This window comes from Planococcus citri, chromosome 2 (genome assembly GCF_950023065.1).
Source record: "Planococcus citri chromosome 2, ihPlaCitr1.1, whole genome shotgun sequence".
NCBI classification, from domain to species: domain Eukaryota; kingdom Metazoa; phylum Arthropoda; class Insecta; order Hemiptera; family Pseudococcidae; genus Planococcus; species Planococcus citri.
The window spans coordinates 12,835,651-12,851,588 of NC_088678.1; the positions used below are offsets into that span (position 1 = coordinate 12,835,651).

Here is a 15,938-nt window from a genome sequence, read left to right on the forward strand (position 1 = left end):
TTGCTTTAAAATGTTCCTTAGGATGTCCCCTTTAAGAAGAAAGTTGTCCCGGAGGATCGGTGGGGGGGAGGTGCAATTACTGAAGGACCTATGCAATTTTGAAGTTTTGAAACAGATCAATTTGTGTAAATTTGAAATTTTTCAGAAATTGATCTGTTTCAATAAACGATTTTTATTTGAAGAAAATAGCTTGAGAGTTTTATTCATCAATTTTTTCTTTCAAAATGTTTCTAGCCCCCTCAATTTGAAAGTTAGGCAAAAATTCACAATGACAAAATTTGTTTATTTTCCAAAGTACTAGGTACCCATTCCCAAGTCAGAAATACGTTTTCCGTAATTTTTTTTTAAAGTTTGGTTGCACTTTAAATTTTAAAGATGGGCAAGTTGTCCATATAACGTTTTTTTTCTCAAGTTGTACCCGAAATTACAAGCAGTAGGTAATTAAAAATTATTCAATTATTTTTTTCGAAAATGTAACGTTGGAATTATTTTTTAATTCAATAAAGCATATTAAATCAAAAAGAACACGAAAACGTTGAAAAAAATACAACTTTATTTTAACGACTTGATACAAACATCTAAACTATATTATAAACTAAATCAACTATTTCGATAAACTAATCCGAATCACTGTCAGAAGCATTGTTTTCATTTCCAGGTCTGCGTTCATTTCTCGACGTCCGTGGTAACTATAAAAATGATTTTGAATTAATTAACTTTTTTAATAATAATTAGATCCATTATAACCGGAGTTCGGATGGTTAAAACAGTGTTTAAAACATGTTTTTTATTCCGGATTGTTTTTTATTTAAAATTAAAAAATCATGCCTTTTTTTCAAAATTGAAGACGTCATAACAAGAAGGGGTATATATGACACATATGTCCTTTTTGAGACGAATCCATATTGTTATTTTTCAGACCTTCCTCCATCATATGAGACCACCCCACTTCACAAAGTCGAAAAACCAGTGAGATATAGCCATTTTAAAACTGCGAAGTCGATTAAAAATTTACTTTTTCAGAGATAATGGGTTACTCATGGTCGATTTTGTGTTGCCAACCATTATTTACCTGGTTTAAATCCAAAAATTTGCTCAAAAACATTTTTAAATCATAAAAAAAATTGGTCAAAAAAACTTGTCTTTTTTGTTTGTTTTTTTTTACTCAACATAGCGATCTTTTTTCAGAGATAATGGGTTACTCATGGTCGATTTTGTGATATCAACCATTATTTACCTGGTTTAAATCCAAAAATTTGTTCAAAAACATTTTTAAATCAAAAAAAAAATTGGCCAATTTTTCGCTTCAAAAAGGACATATAATTCGAAATGTTTGAGCGCTTACCGCTAACACACAGTTTCCTCCAGACTGATGGTGCATAGCATTTCATATAGTTAGATAGTGGGAAAATAAGATAGAATCGTCACCATGTTCAACTATGCACATTTCTAAACTTCACAAGCACTCAAACTTTCAAACAGTTTTTTCTCAAAATACAACTTTCACACATATGTCCTTTTTGCTATGACGTCTTCAATTTTCATTCAATTTTTGTTTGTAAGTATGTTATGTATCAAGGATGGAAAGCTACATAATAGCCGAAAGTCGACGATTTTTGTTTTTTTTTTGAAAGCCAAAAGCTTCATTTTTCAGCTTTCTTTGAGATTCTTTTTGGCATATTATTCATCTGGTTTAGTTTTAGTTTGAGTTATTTTTCAATTTTTATCCAAAAAAATCAAAAATTTCTCGTTTGTGAGAAAATTTTTGAAATTTGCGCGAATCGCTGTATTTCGTCATTAATTAACCACACGAGAGCGAATTTCGCCATTTCCAGCCTTTTTTGGGCCTCCCTTTAATTTTTGGATATTTTTATTATGAAAAAAGCTGGTCAAAAACCCACTGTTGAGCTGTCCTCTCCAGAATCGGCTCAAATGTGAATAAATTCGTTAAACAGTTCGAGTACAACACACAACTCGATTTACAGCTGCCCAACTTCATATTTACGCCTTCTGGAGCAAATTGAAGATTCTGGAGAAATTGAAAAATCGCGCTGGAGCCTCCAGAATGGCTGGAAATGGCGAAATTTGCCCTCGTGGGGTTAGTTCATGACAAAATACTGCGATTCGCGCAAATTTCAAAAATTTTCTTGCAAACGGGAAATTTTTGATTTTTGAATATTTCTATTTTGAAAAAAAGCTGGTCAAAAAACCACTCTCGAGGTGTCCGCTCCAGAATCGGCTCAAATGTGGATAAATTCGTTAAACAGGTCGAGTATAACACACAACTCGATTTTTAGCTGCCCAACTTCATATTCACGCCTTCTGGAGCGAATTCAAAATTCTGGAGAAATTGAAAAATTGCGCTGGAGGCTTCAGAATGGCTGAAAATGGCGAAATTTGGATATGGTGGGGGGGGGGGTTAATATCAGTTTTCGGACTTAGCTAAAGGCTAAAGCCAAAACTTTTAGCTTTCGGCTTCGGCTTTCCTAAAGTTCTGGAGAGGGGCTTTCCATTTCTGATTTGTATTTCAATAATTTTATCAAAAAAAAAAAAAAAAAAAAAAAAATGATAAAAACAGAAAATTTGTTTTGCTTTAAACCACTTTTTTTTGCGTTTAATCATGCTCAAAATAATTTAAAACATGTAAACATCGATACGTTTCCATCATTTACATGTTTTAATCGAACTCCGAATTTACCTTACTTTATAATACTTACTGCAGGTATTGTATAGTTGAACGGAATATCTCTGGACACACAAGCAGCTTTCAACGTTTCTAAAGCATTTCTCATGATATTTTCTACTCCAATTTTCGACGCACCTTCTTCCAAGACTTGCATGGCATCGGATACCTTATCCTGAGAAACTGAAAAACCACAAAAAAAATTTAATAGTGTATCATAAAGTTCTATCAAAATTGCGATATTGCTATCTACGAACAATATTTCGAGATAATTACCCAACACTTTGATCAAGGAACCGTAAATAATTCCCAACGATTTAAGGCCAGTATCAACTTCACGTTCGACGTAACTTTTCAGTACTTGTAGAACTTCTACATTTCCTTCTTTAACGGCACGATTACATAAACCTTTGAAGCCGATGGTTCGCGTTGATTTTTGTAAATAATTACACCAGAGTTTTTCAGCTTCGTCGTAATTCTTACTGATTAAGTGATGTATCCATATGACACTGATGGGCATTGTATTTTGACTATCTTTCTCTAGACATTTATTCGCAATTCTTTCCACTAAAATCGTCGTAAAATTTCACGTAGTAGTTGAGTCGAGCTCTTAAAAAATACTGAGTAATACAACGTCCATAGCGAGCGTAGATACCTTGAGGTAAAAATTGTGGCGATTTCAACAATAAAGAGAACAACATTCCTCTAGGGAAACGTTTCAGGAACCCTTCCATTTCTACGGGAGAATTAATCGAGTCTAATTCTTTCTCCAATTTATTCAGATACTCGTCAACACGATCTGATTCCATGTAAGCTCTGCCTATTCGATTATCAATTTTTAGATGAGCGTGAAGTTTATCCTGAAAAAGTGTAAATTTAATATAAACGTGGTAGGTATTTCAATTTATTAATACAGTCGGGGAGCCCACTTAAGGATAAATTGCACCCCCCCGTCGATCCTCCGGGACAACTTTTTTCTTGAAGGGGGGTTCCTAAGGAACATTTCTAGCCCTTGTACTAAAAAAAAGTGGCCCTACTTACAAAATGGCGGCCACTTTGATAGACAAGTCAGCTGAAATCGCAGATTTTGCGTTCCAACATAGGACTTGCACAACATTTTTCAAACTGTACAAAGGTAGATCGAAAGATCAAGCAAACATTTATCACCTGTCAAAATTTCAAGTGCGAAAGTGCGTTTTTCGATTTTTGGTGAATTTTTGAAAATCAAATTTAGGCCAAAAATGAGGGGAAAAATTAAAATTTTACCAAATTGACCAAGAAAGCTGAAATTTGGGATATACCCTATTTTCGACATGTCAAATCGATTGGAAACTGTTTCAATCTGTTTTGAGCAGTTCTGGAGTCTCCAGCAGATTTTTGAAACTCGAAATTCCCACAAAATTTCATCAAATGGAGTTGGAAAGCCGAAATTAATTCTGCACCCTAATTTCAATACGCTACGAAGTCAACATCAGGGGGATTTCAAGTCGTTTTGGAGCATCCATCGATTTTTTGAAAATTACTGGAGCCTCCATCAGATTTTTGAAACTTTAAATTTTCACAAAATTTCATCAAATGGAGATGGAAAGCTGACATTTACTCTACACCCCAATTTTAACACCCTCTGAAGACGACTTCAGGTGGGTTCAAATCATTTAGGAGCCTCCATCGACTTTTTGAAAATTACTGGAGCCTCCAGCAGATTTTTGAAACTTTGAATTTTCACAAAATTTCATCAAATGGAGATGGAAAGCTGAAATTTACTCTACACTCCAATTTTAACACCCTCTAAAGACGACTTCAGGTGGGTTCAAATCATTCAGGAGCCTCCATCGACTTTTTGAAAATTACTGGAGCCTCCAGCAGATTTTTGAAACTTTAAATTCCCGAAAAATTTTACCAATTGGAGTTTGCAAGCTGAAATTTAGTCTACTACATGGTGGTTTCAAATGAAGAGTGATATTCCAAAACTCGCTTTGTCCATTTTCACAACTTTTCAGGAAAGAGGAAAAACAGTTTCCCTTTAAACGGGTAAATTGGCTTTTTAGGCGAGTTTAGCACTTTATTTGGGCGGATTTATGATGTAGGAGTGTAGGTATACACTTCATCCACTAAATACTGCTGAAAAAAATTTCAATAAAAATGGACAAAGCGTGTTTTGGAACATTATTTTTTTTTAAATTTTTAGTGAATTGGCTATTTAGGTGAGTTTAACACCTCATTTTGGTAGGTTAATGATGTAGGAATGTGAGTTAATACTTCATCTACCAGGTACTGCTGAAAACCCAACTTTGATAAAAATGGACAAAGCGAGTTTTGGAATATCACTCTTCAAATGGTTCTGAAGCTTCCAGCTACTTCTTGGGAATTTCAACATTCCAAAAAACACCATACGACCTCTCAAAAAGTGGCTGTAGGCTCCAAAATGACTTGAAAGCCACCAGCAGACGACTTCGTAGCGTATTAAAATTAGTTTGCAGAATGAATTTTGACTTTCCATCTCCGTTTGATGTAATTTTTAGGAAATTTAAGTTTCAAAAATCTACTGGAGGCTCCAGTAATTTTCAAAAAATCGCTGGATGCTCCAGAACGACTTGAAATCCTCCTGCAGTTGACTTCGTAGCGTATTGAAATTAGTTTGCAGAATAAATTTCAGCTTTCTAGCTCCATTTTGGTTAAATTTTGTGGGAATTTCGAGTTTCAAAAATCTGCTGGAGGCTCCAGAACTGCTCAAAACAGTTTGAAACAGTTTTCAATCGATATGGCATGTCGAAAATAGGGTGTATCCCAAATTTCAGCTTTCTTGGTCAATTTGGTAACATTTCGATTTTTTCCCTCATTTTTGGCCTTTTGATTTTCAAAAATTCACCAAAAATCGAAAAACGCACTTTAGCACTTGAAATTTTGACAGGAGATGAATTTTTGCTTGATCTTTCGATCTACCTTTGTACAGTTTGAAAAATGTTGTGCAAGTCCTATGTTGGAACGCAAAATCTGCGATTTCAGCTGACTTGTCTATCAAAATGACCGCCATTTTGTAAGTAGGGCCTTATTTTTTTTGAGTACAAGGGCTAGAAATGTTCCTCAGGACTCCCTCTTTAAGAAAAAAGTTGTCCCGGAGGATTGACCGGGGGGGGGGGGTGCAATTTATCCTTAAGCGGGCTCCCCGACTAACAATACGGATCTACGTAGTCTTACTTCGGTAAGTCTGGACTTAATGTTTTCCAATAATTCAACGTCGCCTTTAATCATGGCGTTGATAGTGAAATATTGTAATACTCTGAGCACTGGTAAAACACCTCTCGATTGTAATTCTTCGTATAACTGTTTAGCTTCATCGTATCTTTGTTCAGCTTCGTCGTATTTTCCGTGTTTAGTCAACGCTTCTAATAAAAGAGATAGATCTGCATCGTTTAATTCTTGCGATTTTTTACTGAAATAAAATGAGAAAATCATTACTCGTTTTTTCAAGATAGATGAACATGAGCAACAAGAACGTTCGAAATTTGAAAACAAACAAAAGAAGAGCGTAAACTGAACAATTAGATTACCTATTTTTGAATTTAATTGCTTCGTCGAGCTTTTTGTCGTTCAGTAATTTTCTCAAAGTCTTGGAAACTGGACTCGTTTTGACTTTACTTTCAGTCTGTTGTACACGAGCTGAAAATCACATGACGATACAAATAAAACAACCGATTACACAGGAGAAAATGAATACTCGAAGGGTTTGAGCTTACGAGCAGATTTATCTACGGTTGGTACGTTGAATGGAACTGGTATGTTATGTTTTTGTAAAACTTCAGCTAATAATGCCAAAAACGTATCGGTCGGTGTTTCATTTTCTTCACCCAATTGCTGCCAAAGAGATATTGCTTTTAGAGGTTCGTCGGCTTTATCTGCAAGTACGAAGAATTAGACAACTGGAAATACACAATTACACACGAAGAGTTTCGTCCATCATTCGAATGAATATTACCGTAAGCTAGTAAAAGATTATAGTACAAGTAGGAACGATCAATCGATCCGTTGTTTTTCGTAACAGCGAGTAAATTTTCCAGCTGCTTGATAGATCCGCTATTCAGATACATTCGACAAGCATTCTGTAACCGATCTTGTCGCACACGAAAACCATGTGTCTGGAATTTGGTTCGTTTTCAAAAAACCATTTTCAAGAATAATCATTCTACATTAGAAAATAAATGCTCACTTCTGCGATCTTTTTAGCATGTTTCAATCTGCCACATTCGAAGAACGAAAACATTAAATCGTTAAGAGAATTATTTTCGCCATGAATCTTCGTACTGAGATCAGTTAAACGTTCTAAGCAGCCGATGTTTTCGGTTTCGATACACCGTTCGGTTAATTCTGATTTGAGTGGAGTAGCACGATGTTCGATGCAGCAATTTTCGAATTCTTTTAGAGCGCTATCCAAATCATTACTGGGGAGAGCATTTAACGTCGTTAGAAATCAGTCGAATTTTAATAAAATTAAATATTTTGAAAAATGATTTTTTACTTAACGAGATGTACTTTGATCAACGGTCCGAGTAGAAAGTTGTTGACATTACAGTATCCGTTGTTAACGATCAAATCGAAATACCGTTTTACTTCCTCGACATCGCCTTTTTCAGCGAAATGATTCAATATACGGCAACTCAGAGTACCGGTCGCAGTCTGGGTGTTTTCGCCAATCGAAGCATTTTTACTCAATATTTCGTAAGCCTCTGAAAAAAAAACAACAGAAAACGTGTTACAATTTTTAAAATAACGATGAAAAGTTCGGTTAAACGCCAACTTACTATCGTATTGTTCTTTTTTCACTGCTAAAAATGCCAATCTGAGCATTTTCGAAGGTTTCAATACGAAATCTGGTTGCTTTTCACAACACGACTGGAATGCTTGCCAAGCATCGTCGAACTTTTCATGCTCAACGTACGAGTCGATAATATGGGCGTACATGCCTTCGGTTAAAACGAGATTATTTTTCTCCATTTCCTGCAAATTCAAATAGGTATATTAATCTTTTGACAAAATTAGCGAACGGATGACCTATTAAGACCTGGCTAAATTAGACTATAATCCATACACGACAAAGTGCTCTAGAAGTTGATTTTGTATTTTTTTTCGGGGACCAAAAAAATGCGCTGCCAAAATGAAGGTACTACCAGCCTCATTCAGAAAAGTGCAATTTTGAAATTTTCACCCCGCACAACGAGGGGGTGGACCCTCAAAAAGGTGATTTTGGGGACATGGTCGGGACCGAAAAAACTCGACGGGGTTGTGTTGGGGGACTTCTCTCGATGCCAAATATGTAATTTTTTTCCGTGAAACCCTGCACAACTGCATTCTATGGCACTTTGAATGCGATTTTTATGCATTTTTGGCCATTTTTGATGGTAAAATGGCTCTTATGTCCAGGATATGGCTGAGGACCGAACGATTCTTGGACGTTTGTTAGACTGGGCTATTTGAAAACCAACTGCGCAAAAACGGCGAAAAAATACGATCACAACGCGATTTTATGAGCACTAATAGGCTTGTTACCACTCCCCCACCCCCAGAATTAAATAATGCATTGTCTATTCGATAATATCGATGCGACCCATCAAAATGGAATGAAATTTTGCGCTGAACTCAAAAATCGCAATCATTTTTAATTCTGACCCCCCGCGGTGGAGTTTTGTCCCCCAAACTGAATATAACGATGATATTACACAAACTTTGCACATTACACATCGATACTGAGGATTTATGTGAACGCAATCAGAATGATTCTCATATTCGTTGCTTGAGAAAACTTTTGCTTCAAAATTTTTCATTCAATCTCCACCCTCTCCCTTACCATTTAAAGACTATGTTTGAACATGGATTTGAAAACTTGAACATGACCTATCAAAATGGTATAACCCCCTTCCCCCCCATAAAGGTGACTATGAAATTGAACACGTTGCACATTATGCGTCTGTACAATATGAGGATTTATGTAACAATATGACGCTTGTAATATAAAGAAATACTCGAGGAAAAAGATACTTACAAAAAAATATGAAAATTGGAACAAAAATGAAAGATGAAAAAAAATTAGATGAAATGAGAAAAAACAAAATAATTAGAAAAACGAGAAAAGATACAAACAAACAAAAATGGAACAACGATGAAAGATAGATACAAAAAACACAAACAAAAAAAATGAGAGGAAATGAAAAAAAAACCAGAAAAATAACAACTAGAAAAAAATTCAAAAGTTCAAATAAGAAAATAGGAACAAAAATGAAAAACGAAAAAAAATATACCTAAATGAAAAGAAATTAGATGAAATGAGAAAAAAAATACAAACAAGAAAAATGGAACAATAATGAAAGATACAATCAAATGTACGTAAATGAAAAAAAAATGAGGAAAACAAGAAAAAAATAAAAAATAAAAAAAATGGAACAACAATGACAGATACAAAAAATACAAACAAAAAAACGAGATGAAATGAAAAAAAAATTAGTAAAATAAGAACGAGAAAAAAATACAAAGAAATAAGAAAATTGGAACAAAAATATAAGACAAAAAGAAATATCCACCGAGAGGGTCCAAATGAAAAAATGACTGCAATTTTCGAGCTCAGCGCAAAATTTTATACCATTTTGATAGGTCATGTTCAAGTTTTCAAATCCATGTTCAAACATAGTCTTTGAAGGGGAGGGGAGAGGGTGGAGATTGAATGAAAAATTTTGAAGCAAAAATATTCCCAAGCAACGAATATAAGAATCATTCTGATTGCGTAATGCGTACACATAAATCCTCAGTATCGACGTGTAATGTGCAAAGTTTGTGCAATATCATCGTTATATTCAGTTGGGGGGGGGGCAAAACTCCACCGCGGGGGGTCAGAATTAAAAATGATTGCGAGATTTGAGTTCAGCGCGAAATTTTATTCCATTTTGATGGGTCGCATCGATATTATCCTAATAGACAATGCATTATTTAATTCTGGGGGTGGGGGAGTGGTAACAAGCCTATTAGTGCTCATAACATCGCTTTGTGATCGTATTTTTTCGCCGTTTTCGCACAGTTGGGCTTCAAATAGCCACGTCTAACAAACGTCCAAGAATCGTTCGGTCCCCAGCCATATCCTGGACATAAGAGCCATTTTACCATGAAAAATGGCCAAAAATGCATAAAAATCGCATTCAAAGTGCCATAGAATGCAGTTGTGCAGGGTTTCACGGAAAAAATTACATATTTGGCATCGGGAGAAGTCCCCCAACGGCCCCAACACAACCCCGTCGAGTTTTTTCGTTCCCGACCATGTCCCCAAAATCACCTTTTTGAGGGTCTACCCCCTCGTTGTGCGGGGTAAAAATTTCAAAGTTGCACTTTTCTGAATGAGGCTGGTAGTACCTTCATTTTGGCAGCGCATTTTTTTGGTCCCCGAAAAAAAAAATACAAAATCACGTGTATGGATTATAGTCTAAATAGGATTATTCGCGATTCTGGCGCAAAATACTGACTTCTTTCAATTTCAACAGCTTCTGCAATTCATATTTACGGCCATATATACTGAATAGTTGCTTATGAGAGTATTTCGATACTTCGCCTTCGGCTTTTACATTTTTGTATTCATGGATCACCGAGTCTTCACTCTGCAAAAAAAGGAACGTGCTTTATTCTTTCAGTTTGCACGATTCACGTTACATTTTTTTCAAATTCGAACATACTAAATTTCTAGATGAAAATTTCGTCGAATTGTCGGTACTGGTAGTTGCGAAATCAGCGTCAGTTAGTTCGTCTGAGGTTAATTTTTCTAATAAAGTGGTTATTTCAGGGGTCAATGAATCATTTTGTAATTGAGTCCGTATTCCTCCTGCTATTCTACTACTCAGTCTGACACCTTTCTCTAGCAATAACTGTCGAAAAATATTCTGGATTATACCACACAATCGATAAACATAACGCAACTAAATGGCGTAGCAACTCACTCTTAAAATTTCTTCAACTTCAATTTTGCAATCACTTTTAAACTTCAAGTGTTCAACAACGTCGAGAACAATTTGTCCAACAGTTTGGCGATACAAGGGTATTTCAGTTTCTTCCTCATCGCCTTGTGCTCGGCTAGCACGTCTTTGGATACCGGCAACGATTTGCTTAATGATAGTAGTAAACGAATCAGCGTCTGAAGTTTGAAGGTAACTATTCACCAATGGTTTTCGAATCAAAGACACGATGTAGTTCGCTTCGTACGATGATGCTATAATAATAATAAAATCATTAGTATGTACTACGTATTAGTTTCAGATTCGAAGAAAAAGAAAATGTATTCTTAGAACCAACCAATCTCAGTAGCTTCGTGGATACGGCCAGATACTAATAAATTGGTAACAATGGCACTAACAACGGTCGAAGTAGGAATACCGTACGATTTTAAATCGAATATCAAAGTAGGGACGCTGATTTGCTCCTTAAATGCGAACGGAATTACGTATTCGCGAATCGTTTCTGCGCTAATTGGTACGTTGAATTCTACATTCATAGACGAAAGAACTTTGTAAACACCTGAAAGGGGAGAAAAAATTATAAAGATTGAATTTTCACCCAGAGAAGATTTTTAATTCGATACTCGTACCATTTAAATCATTCGCTTTTCCACGAGCTACGATCAGAGGCCAGAAGTAATGTGTCCTCAAAGTAATATTTCGTTCCTTAGCCACTCTAAACAGTTCGTAGGCTAGAGATTCTTTTCCATGTCTCAAGCTGCTTTCCATAGCTATACTTAAAGCTAGCACGTTTAAATTTTCTTCGGTTAATTTATCGCAATATTTGATTATTTCTTTGAACGGCTGCAAGAAAAATAATATCAATACGAGAATTAACACACGATTACGTTGAAGGTGAAACAAATTTTCGGCTTACTCTTTCATTGCGCACTAAAGCTGAGACGAAAAAGCCACCGGTACGAGATAAAGTACCATCCGAACGAGTTGACCGGAACATACTTTTGAGAATTTTATAAGCGTGTTCTATTTTACCGGCTCTAATCAATTTGTGAATACAGTTGAGAGATTCTTGATTATACAGTTTGTCGCGTTGAATTTTTGATAACATCTGTGTAAAATAATTTGAATTTTTCAAGTGAAAAAAATACAGCATAATGTATTTTATGAGTAATTTTCAGCTAAGGTTACCTCATCGATATCGAGATCTTTTAAAGACATATGGTAAACTATGTTCATGTACTCTTTCGTAGACAAGCGAATATATTTTTTATCACAGTCTTCTAAAATAGATTTAACCTTATCCATATTTCCTTGAGCAGCATAACCGCAGGCTAATAATGTGTATGTTTTAGACGATGGATTTTGACCGGCTTCTTTCATAACGTTCAGAATGTCTTCGGCCTTTCCCATATTACTAATTTTACCAATTGAATTAGAAAAATTCAACAAAATCAGTGGATGGAATAAGTATATCGTCTTACTTGGCTCTCGAATGACCTAATATCAAAGCGTTGAATGCGGCTTCGCCAATGGGCATTTGTTTATCTCGCATCAACTGCAAGATACGAGTAGCTCCTTTGATATCAGCAAGTTGACAATATCTACTGACTAAACGTTCATACGTAACTCGATTAGGTTGGAGATCTTTTCGCTCCAATTCAGCTAATATTTCGGTAGGAACCCAGTGATGTTCGTTTTCAAGGTAAACTTTCAACAAAGCATTATAATGACTGATATCCAAGACAACTGTTGATGAAAAATAATCCATTAGAGAAATGCCCATTGTAATGTGTTTCATCATTTGACAAAAATACTAACCTAATTTCTCCAATGTGTTCCATACATCTTGCACTAGTTGAGTTCTCTTTTCAGGAGGTTCTTCGGGTATTAAATTACCGCAAGAACGAATTAAAGCAGCGGATTGAGTAGATGATGCAGATCCTGCAAAAATACTGCTATAATTAGACGATGATGGAGGAGTATACGAGTATTGAAAAATTGATCGATGATCGCTTACGATTCGATTTGATTTCTTCGATAACACATTCCACTTCTCGTACGGAAATTCGTCCATTTCGGCGAGCATCCAGGTCCAGGGTTTCGATTTGTTTCTCGGTTTTGGCGTGAGATGAGTAAGGAACATCGGTGTAGAATGTGTTGCTAAAAATTATGAGATGTACTCGTTAACAGATACGAAAAATAATACGAGATTAAGGATGAAAACCGATAGCTTACTTCGGTAATAGATTGATGTATGGTGTTGTTCGGCTGATGGCTGCATTATTTCTCACTTTCAAATAATTGATTCCGTACCGTTTGACGGAGTATTTGAGGATTGAACGTAATACGCCGGGCATTTACTTTATTTTTTGATCATTTATCCCCTAATTGATAATGATGAAACTCGTCGTCCTTCTCGAAACATAGAAATTTTGGAAAGAGGATGAAATTTTGCTTTCTAAGGTACTTATTAAAAAAATTATGAGGTCTTCGAGATGGATTTTGAGGAAAAATTCCAAATTTTTTTTGAAAAGATAACGAAATATAAATAGCATGAGCTGTGTCTAGCCGCACTGCCGCAGTAACTCGTGATGAACTGATAAGGTAGACGTACTCTGCGTAGTCGCTTTCCCTAGATTGCAAGTTGCAACTTGCAACAAACTTCAAAAAAAATATTCAAATTCAAAATCAAAAATCAGTAAAATAAAATCACACGTGACTGATATTCAGAAAATTATTCAATCAGATTTGAAACATCTGATTTTCAGATCAATTTGATTAATAATAGTGAAGCGTTGGAGCTTTCTACAGTTTCTACTCTGCCATAAATAGTCAAAGTTCCGTCGGTGAGTAAATGAATGATGAAAGAAATCATCGAGATTCGGAACATGGAACATCCAAAAAGAAAAAAATCCGATCAGGTTTCTGTTCTGTAAAACTTCCTGAAATTGAGTGAAATAAAATTAACATGAGTACCTAACGTTTCATTTCGTTTCGTCATTTCAGTATCATTTTTTGAAAAGGAGATAGTTCGGCGAGTTCAACGAGAACGAGATATTTATTTTATAGTCTGTAGAAGAACATTTACCTAACCAAACTCAACATTTGATTTTTATCAATTCTCTTCCAATATTCATTATTCTTGTAGAGTGTAGACTCGAAAATACAGTTGAAGAACCAACGTAAAATGTTGGAAGTTGTAAGCTTTCGTTAAGTATTCAATAAGTTATCATCATTCTTCATATAACTAATATTAACTACGTATCAGGTAAATTCTGCGCCTTTTTCCAAACGAAACAGCTCTCTTCCAAGTGATCACAAGTTACCTTTTGTTGTTTTGTTTCTACAATAATTAGCTTTGCTGAAAATATATCAAGAAATCTGAAATAGAATATTTAAACGGTCATCTTGACAAATATAACTTCGTTCCTACTACGTACCTATCTGCCATAGATGTTAGCTGACGACTCCGATCTTGATCTTTTACTATAGGTAACGTTTTCAGTGAGTCGTAAAAGTACCTAGTGAAATGAAATGAACCATTTGGTAAGTTGAGTTTAGTTAGATTTTCAGCTATACCTAGGTATGTATTTATTTTAATAAGAAAATCACATCCAATTACTTTGAGTGTAGGTTTAGCTTTTGAATGTTGAAATTATTCTTGTCATTACTTGTTACTTCGGCGACTGTTTTCGAGTTGCCTCTACTTGATAATGGTTCGATCGCTGGAGTTGCTTCCGGTGTTTCCAGTTTTGCTTGAGAAATGAGAAGTAATATCGCGAAATGTTTTTAACTTCGTTTACAATGAAAAGCTAAATTCATAATCAACTTGCCTCTTCTGTATCTGTTGCATGCAAAGCAGAAATAATATCATTCGACGATGGTAGGTAGGTATGAATTATGAATCGGGCAATCACACATATCCATTAAATTTGTACTTTACTCATTACTGATGAATTGAAGCCGGTACTGGTCTCACATTTTTATTCCAAAAAGGTACTTATTATTGCTGTAATCCTTGGATGTTGGGTGATGGGTTATTTGAGTATTTCTTTTGACGTTCAAGTTGAATTGAAAATTGCAGAAAAGTGAAAGTGAAAGAACACGGTAATTTGGCAAGAAAAGAATGAATTCAGCGATGCTTCTGTACGAGTTTTATTTCACGTCACTTTTATTTGTTCATTTCTAAAGTTTATATTGAAGGGTTTGAAGAAATTTTACGGTAAAAATGTTTAAAATTCTCAAAATTATTCACATCGAAGAAAAATGTATTTCAAATTCAAAATCCATTGATAGCGATGTTGTTGTTTTGATTTTGATGGAAACTCTAAAATTCGACGTTTCGAGTTTTCGACGCACCAGAAAAAAAGAAAACAGCCAATCAGAAACGAGTAAATATTTTTACGTGACGTGACGTGACGGCATGAATCATAAAAAGCGTGATTTTTTTGTGTTTTATTTTTCAACAACCAATCAGAAAGCTTGAAGCGCATTGAACTCTTGTGTGTGAGTCAACAGCCTGTTTCTTCATTGAATTTAACGTTGTGTGCGGTAGCCATTTTCAACTAATCGTTAGCCGCCGCAAAATTGGATTTTACTCCGACCAATGAAAACGTGTTTTATGTTTCCATAACCTCCCACTCAAACTGTGATAACACTGTTGTGAGTGTTGTGTGTTATTTTTGTAAATTTCAATCTTCAATTTTAGAATTGTGAAAAAATAAAAAAGGAGAGTGAGATAAACGTTCATAACCGATTCACGAACTTCTTTGATGAATATTTATTTAGTTATCTCAGTTATCTGGAATTTTACTCAACATTTTCTGAGTTGATTTTCCACAGTAGACTGATTTCCAGGTCTAGAAAGGAGAATACGTACCTATTATTAATTAGAAATTTTGAGAACTGAAAAACTACTTGTACTACTTTAGAATTAGATGACGAGAAAAAACAAAATAAGTAATGAGAAGGAAATATATGTAATAAGAGAGTGAGAATACAAATCATTTTTTACCATAAGCCCTTCGGCATTTTGAAAAGTCAATTCATTCTAATCTAATCGATTTCTAGATCAGAGTGATCATTCATATTTGCAAAATGTACGTAGATCAAAATTTATTCTTTTCAGATTGAAGAATTATCTGAAAATTTTTGAAATGAGTTGTAATATCGCGAGCAAGATTTGCTAGTTGCTGCAGTTATCAAATTATCAATTATTTATAATAAATGAAATGACATGATTGCATAGGTAGGTAGGTACTGCATAGAAA

At 35.0% G+C, this 15,938-nt stretch overlaps 1 protein-coding gene across 2 annotated transcripts; it reads right to left on the bottom strand.

Moving 5' to 3' along the window:
- Positions 1–531: 531 nt before the first annotated feature.
- LOC135834726 (leucine-rich PPR motif-containing protein, mitochondrial-like) lies at positions 532–13,674 on the bottom strand. Of its 2 annotated transcripts, XM_065348688.1 has the most exons (22): positions 12,904–13,674; positions 12,686–12,828; positions 12,487–12,609; positions 12,150–12,414; positions 11,857–12,082; positions 11,585–11,776; positions 11,298–11,511; positions 11,006–11,227; positions 10,654–10,922; positions 10,393–10,581; positions 10,186–10,317; positions 7,483–7,678; positions 7,200–7,407; positions 6,891–7,122; positions 6,660–6,819; positions 6,421–6,579; positions 6,235–6,343; positions 5,882–6,116; positions 3,339–3,543; positions 2,960–3,250; positions 2,718–2,866; positions 532–689 (listed from the first exon to the last, which is right to left on the bottom strand). In XM_065348688.1, exons 1-22 carry the CDS (start codon positions 13,023–13,025, stop codon positions 618–620), a joined length of 4,113 nt encoding a protein of 1,370 aa, XP_065204760.1. In that variant the 5' UTR covers positions 13,026–13,674; the 3' UTR covers positions 532–617. The 2 variants fall into 2 exon arrangements, with proteins under 2 accessions (XP_065204760.1, XP_065204761.1); XM_065348689.1 differs by lacking the exon at positions 12,904–13,674 and having other exon boundaries at positions 12,487–12,620; positions 12,686–12,822.
- Between the last annotated feature and the right edge of the window lie 2,264 nt (positions 13,675–15,938).

What these genes read in the sequence shown, in the direction of transcription:
- LOC135834726 (XM_065348688.1), bottom strand. Translation starts at nt 13,025, where the DNA reads ATGCCCGGCGTATTACGTTCAATCCTCAAATACTCCGTCAAACGGTAC. An exon ending in AAAAGCGAATGATTTAAATG is followed by an intron (nt 11,228 to 11,297) that starts GTACGAGTATCG and finishes CTCCCCTTTCAG; the next exon opens with GTGTTTACAAAGTTCTTTCG. An exon ending in GCCACAATTTTTACCTCAAG is followed by an intron (nt 3,251 to 3,338) that starts GTATCTACGCTC and finishes CGACGATTTTAG; the next exon opens with TGGAAAGAATTGCGAATAAA.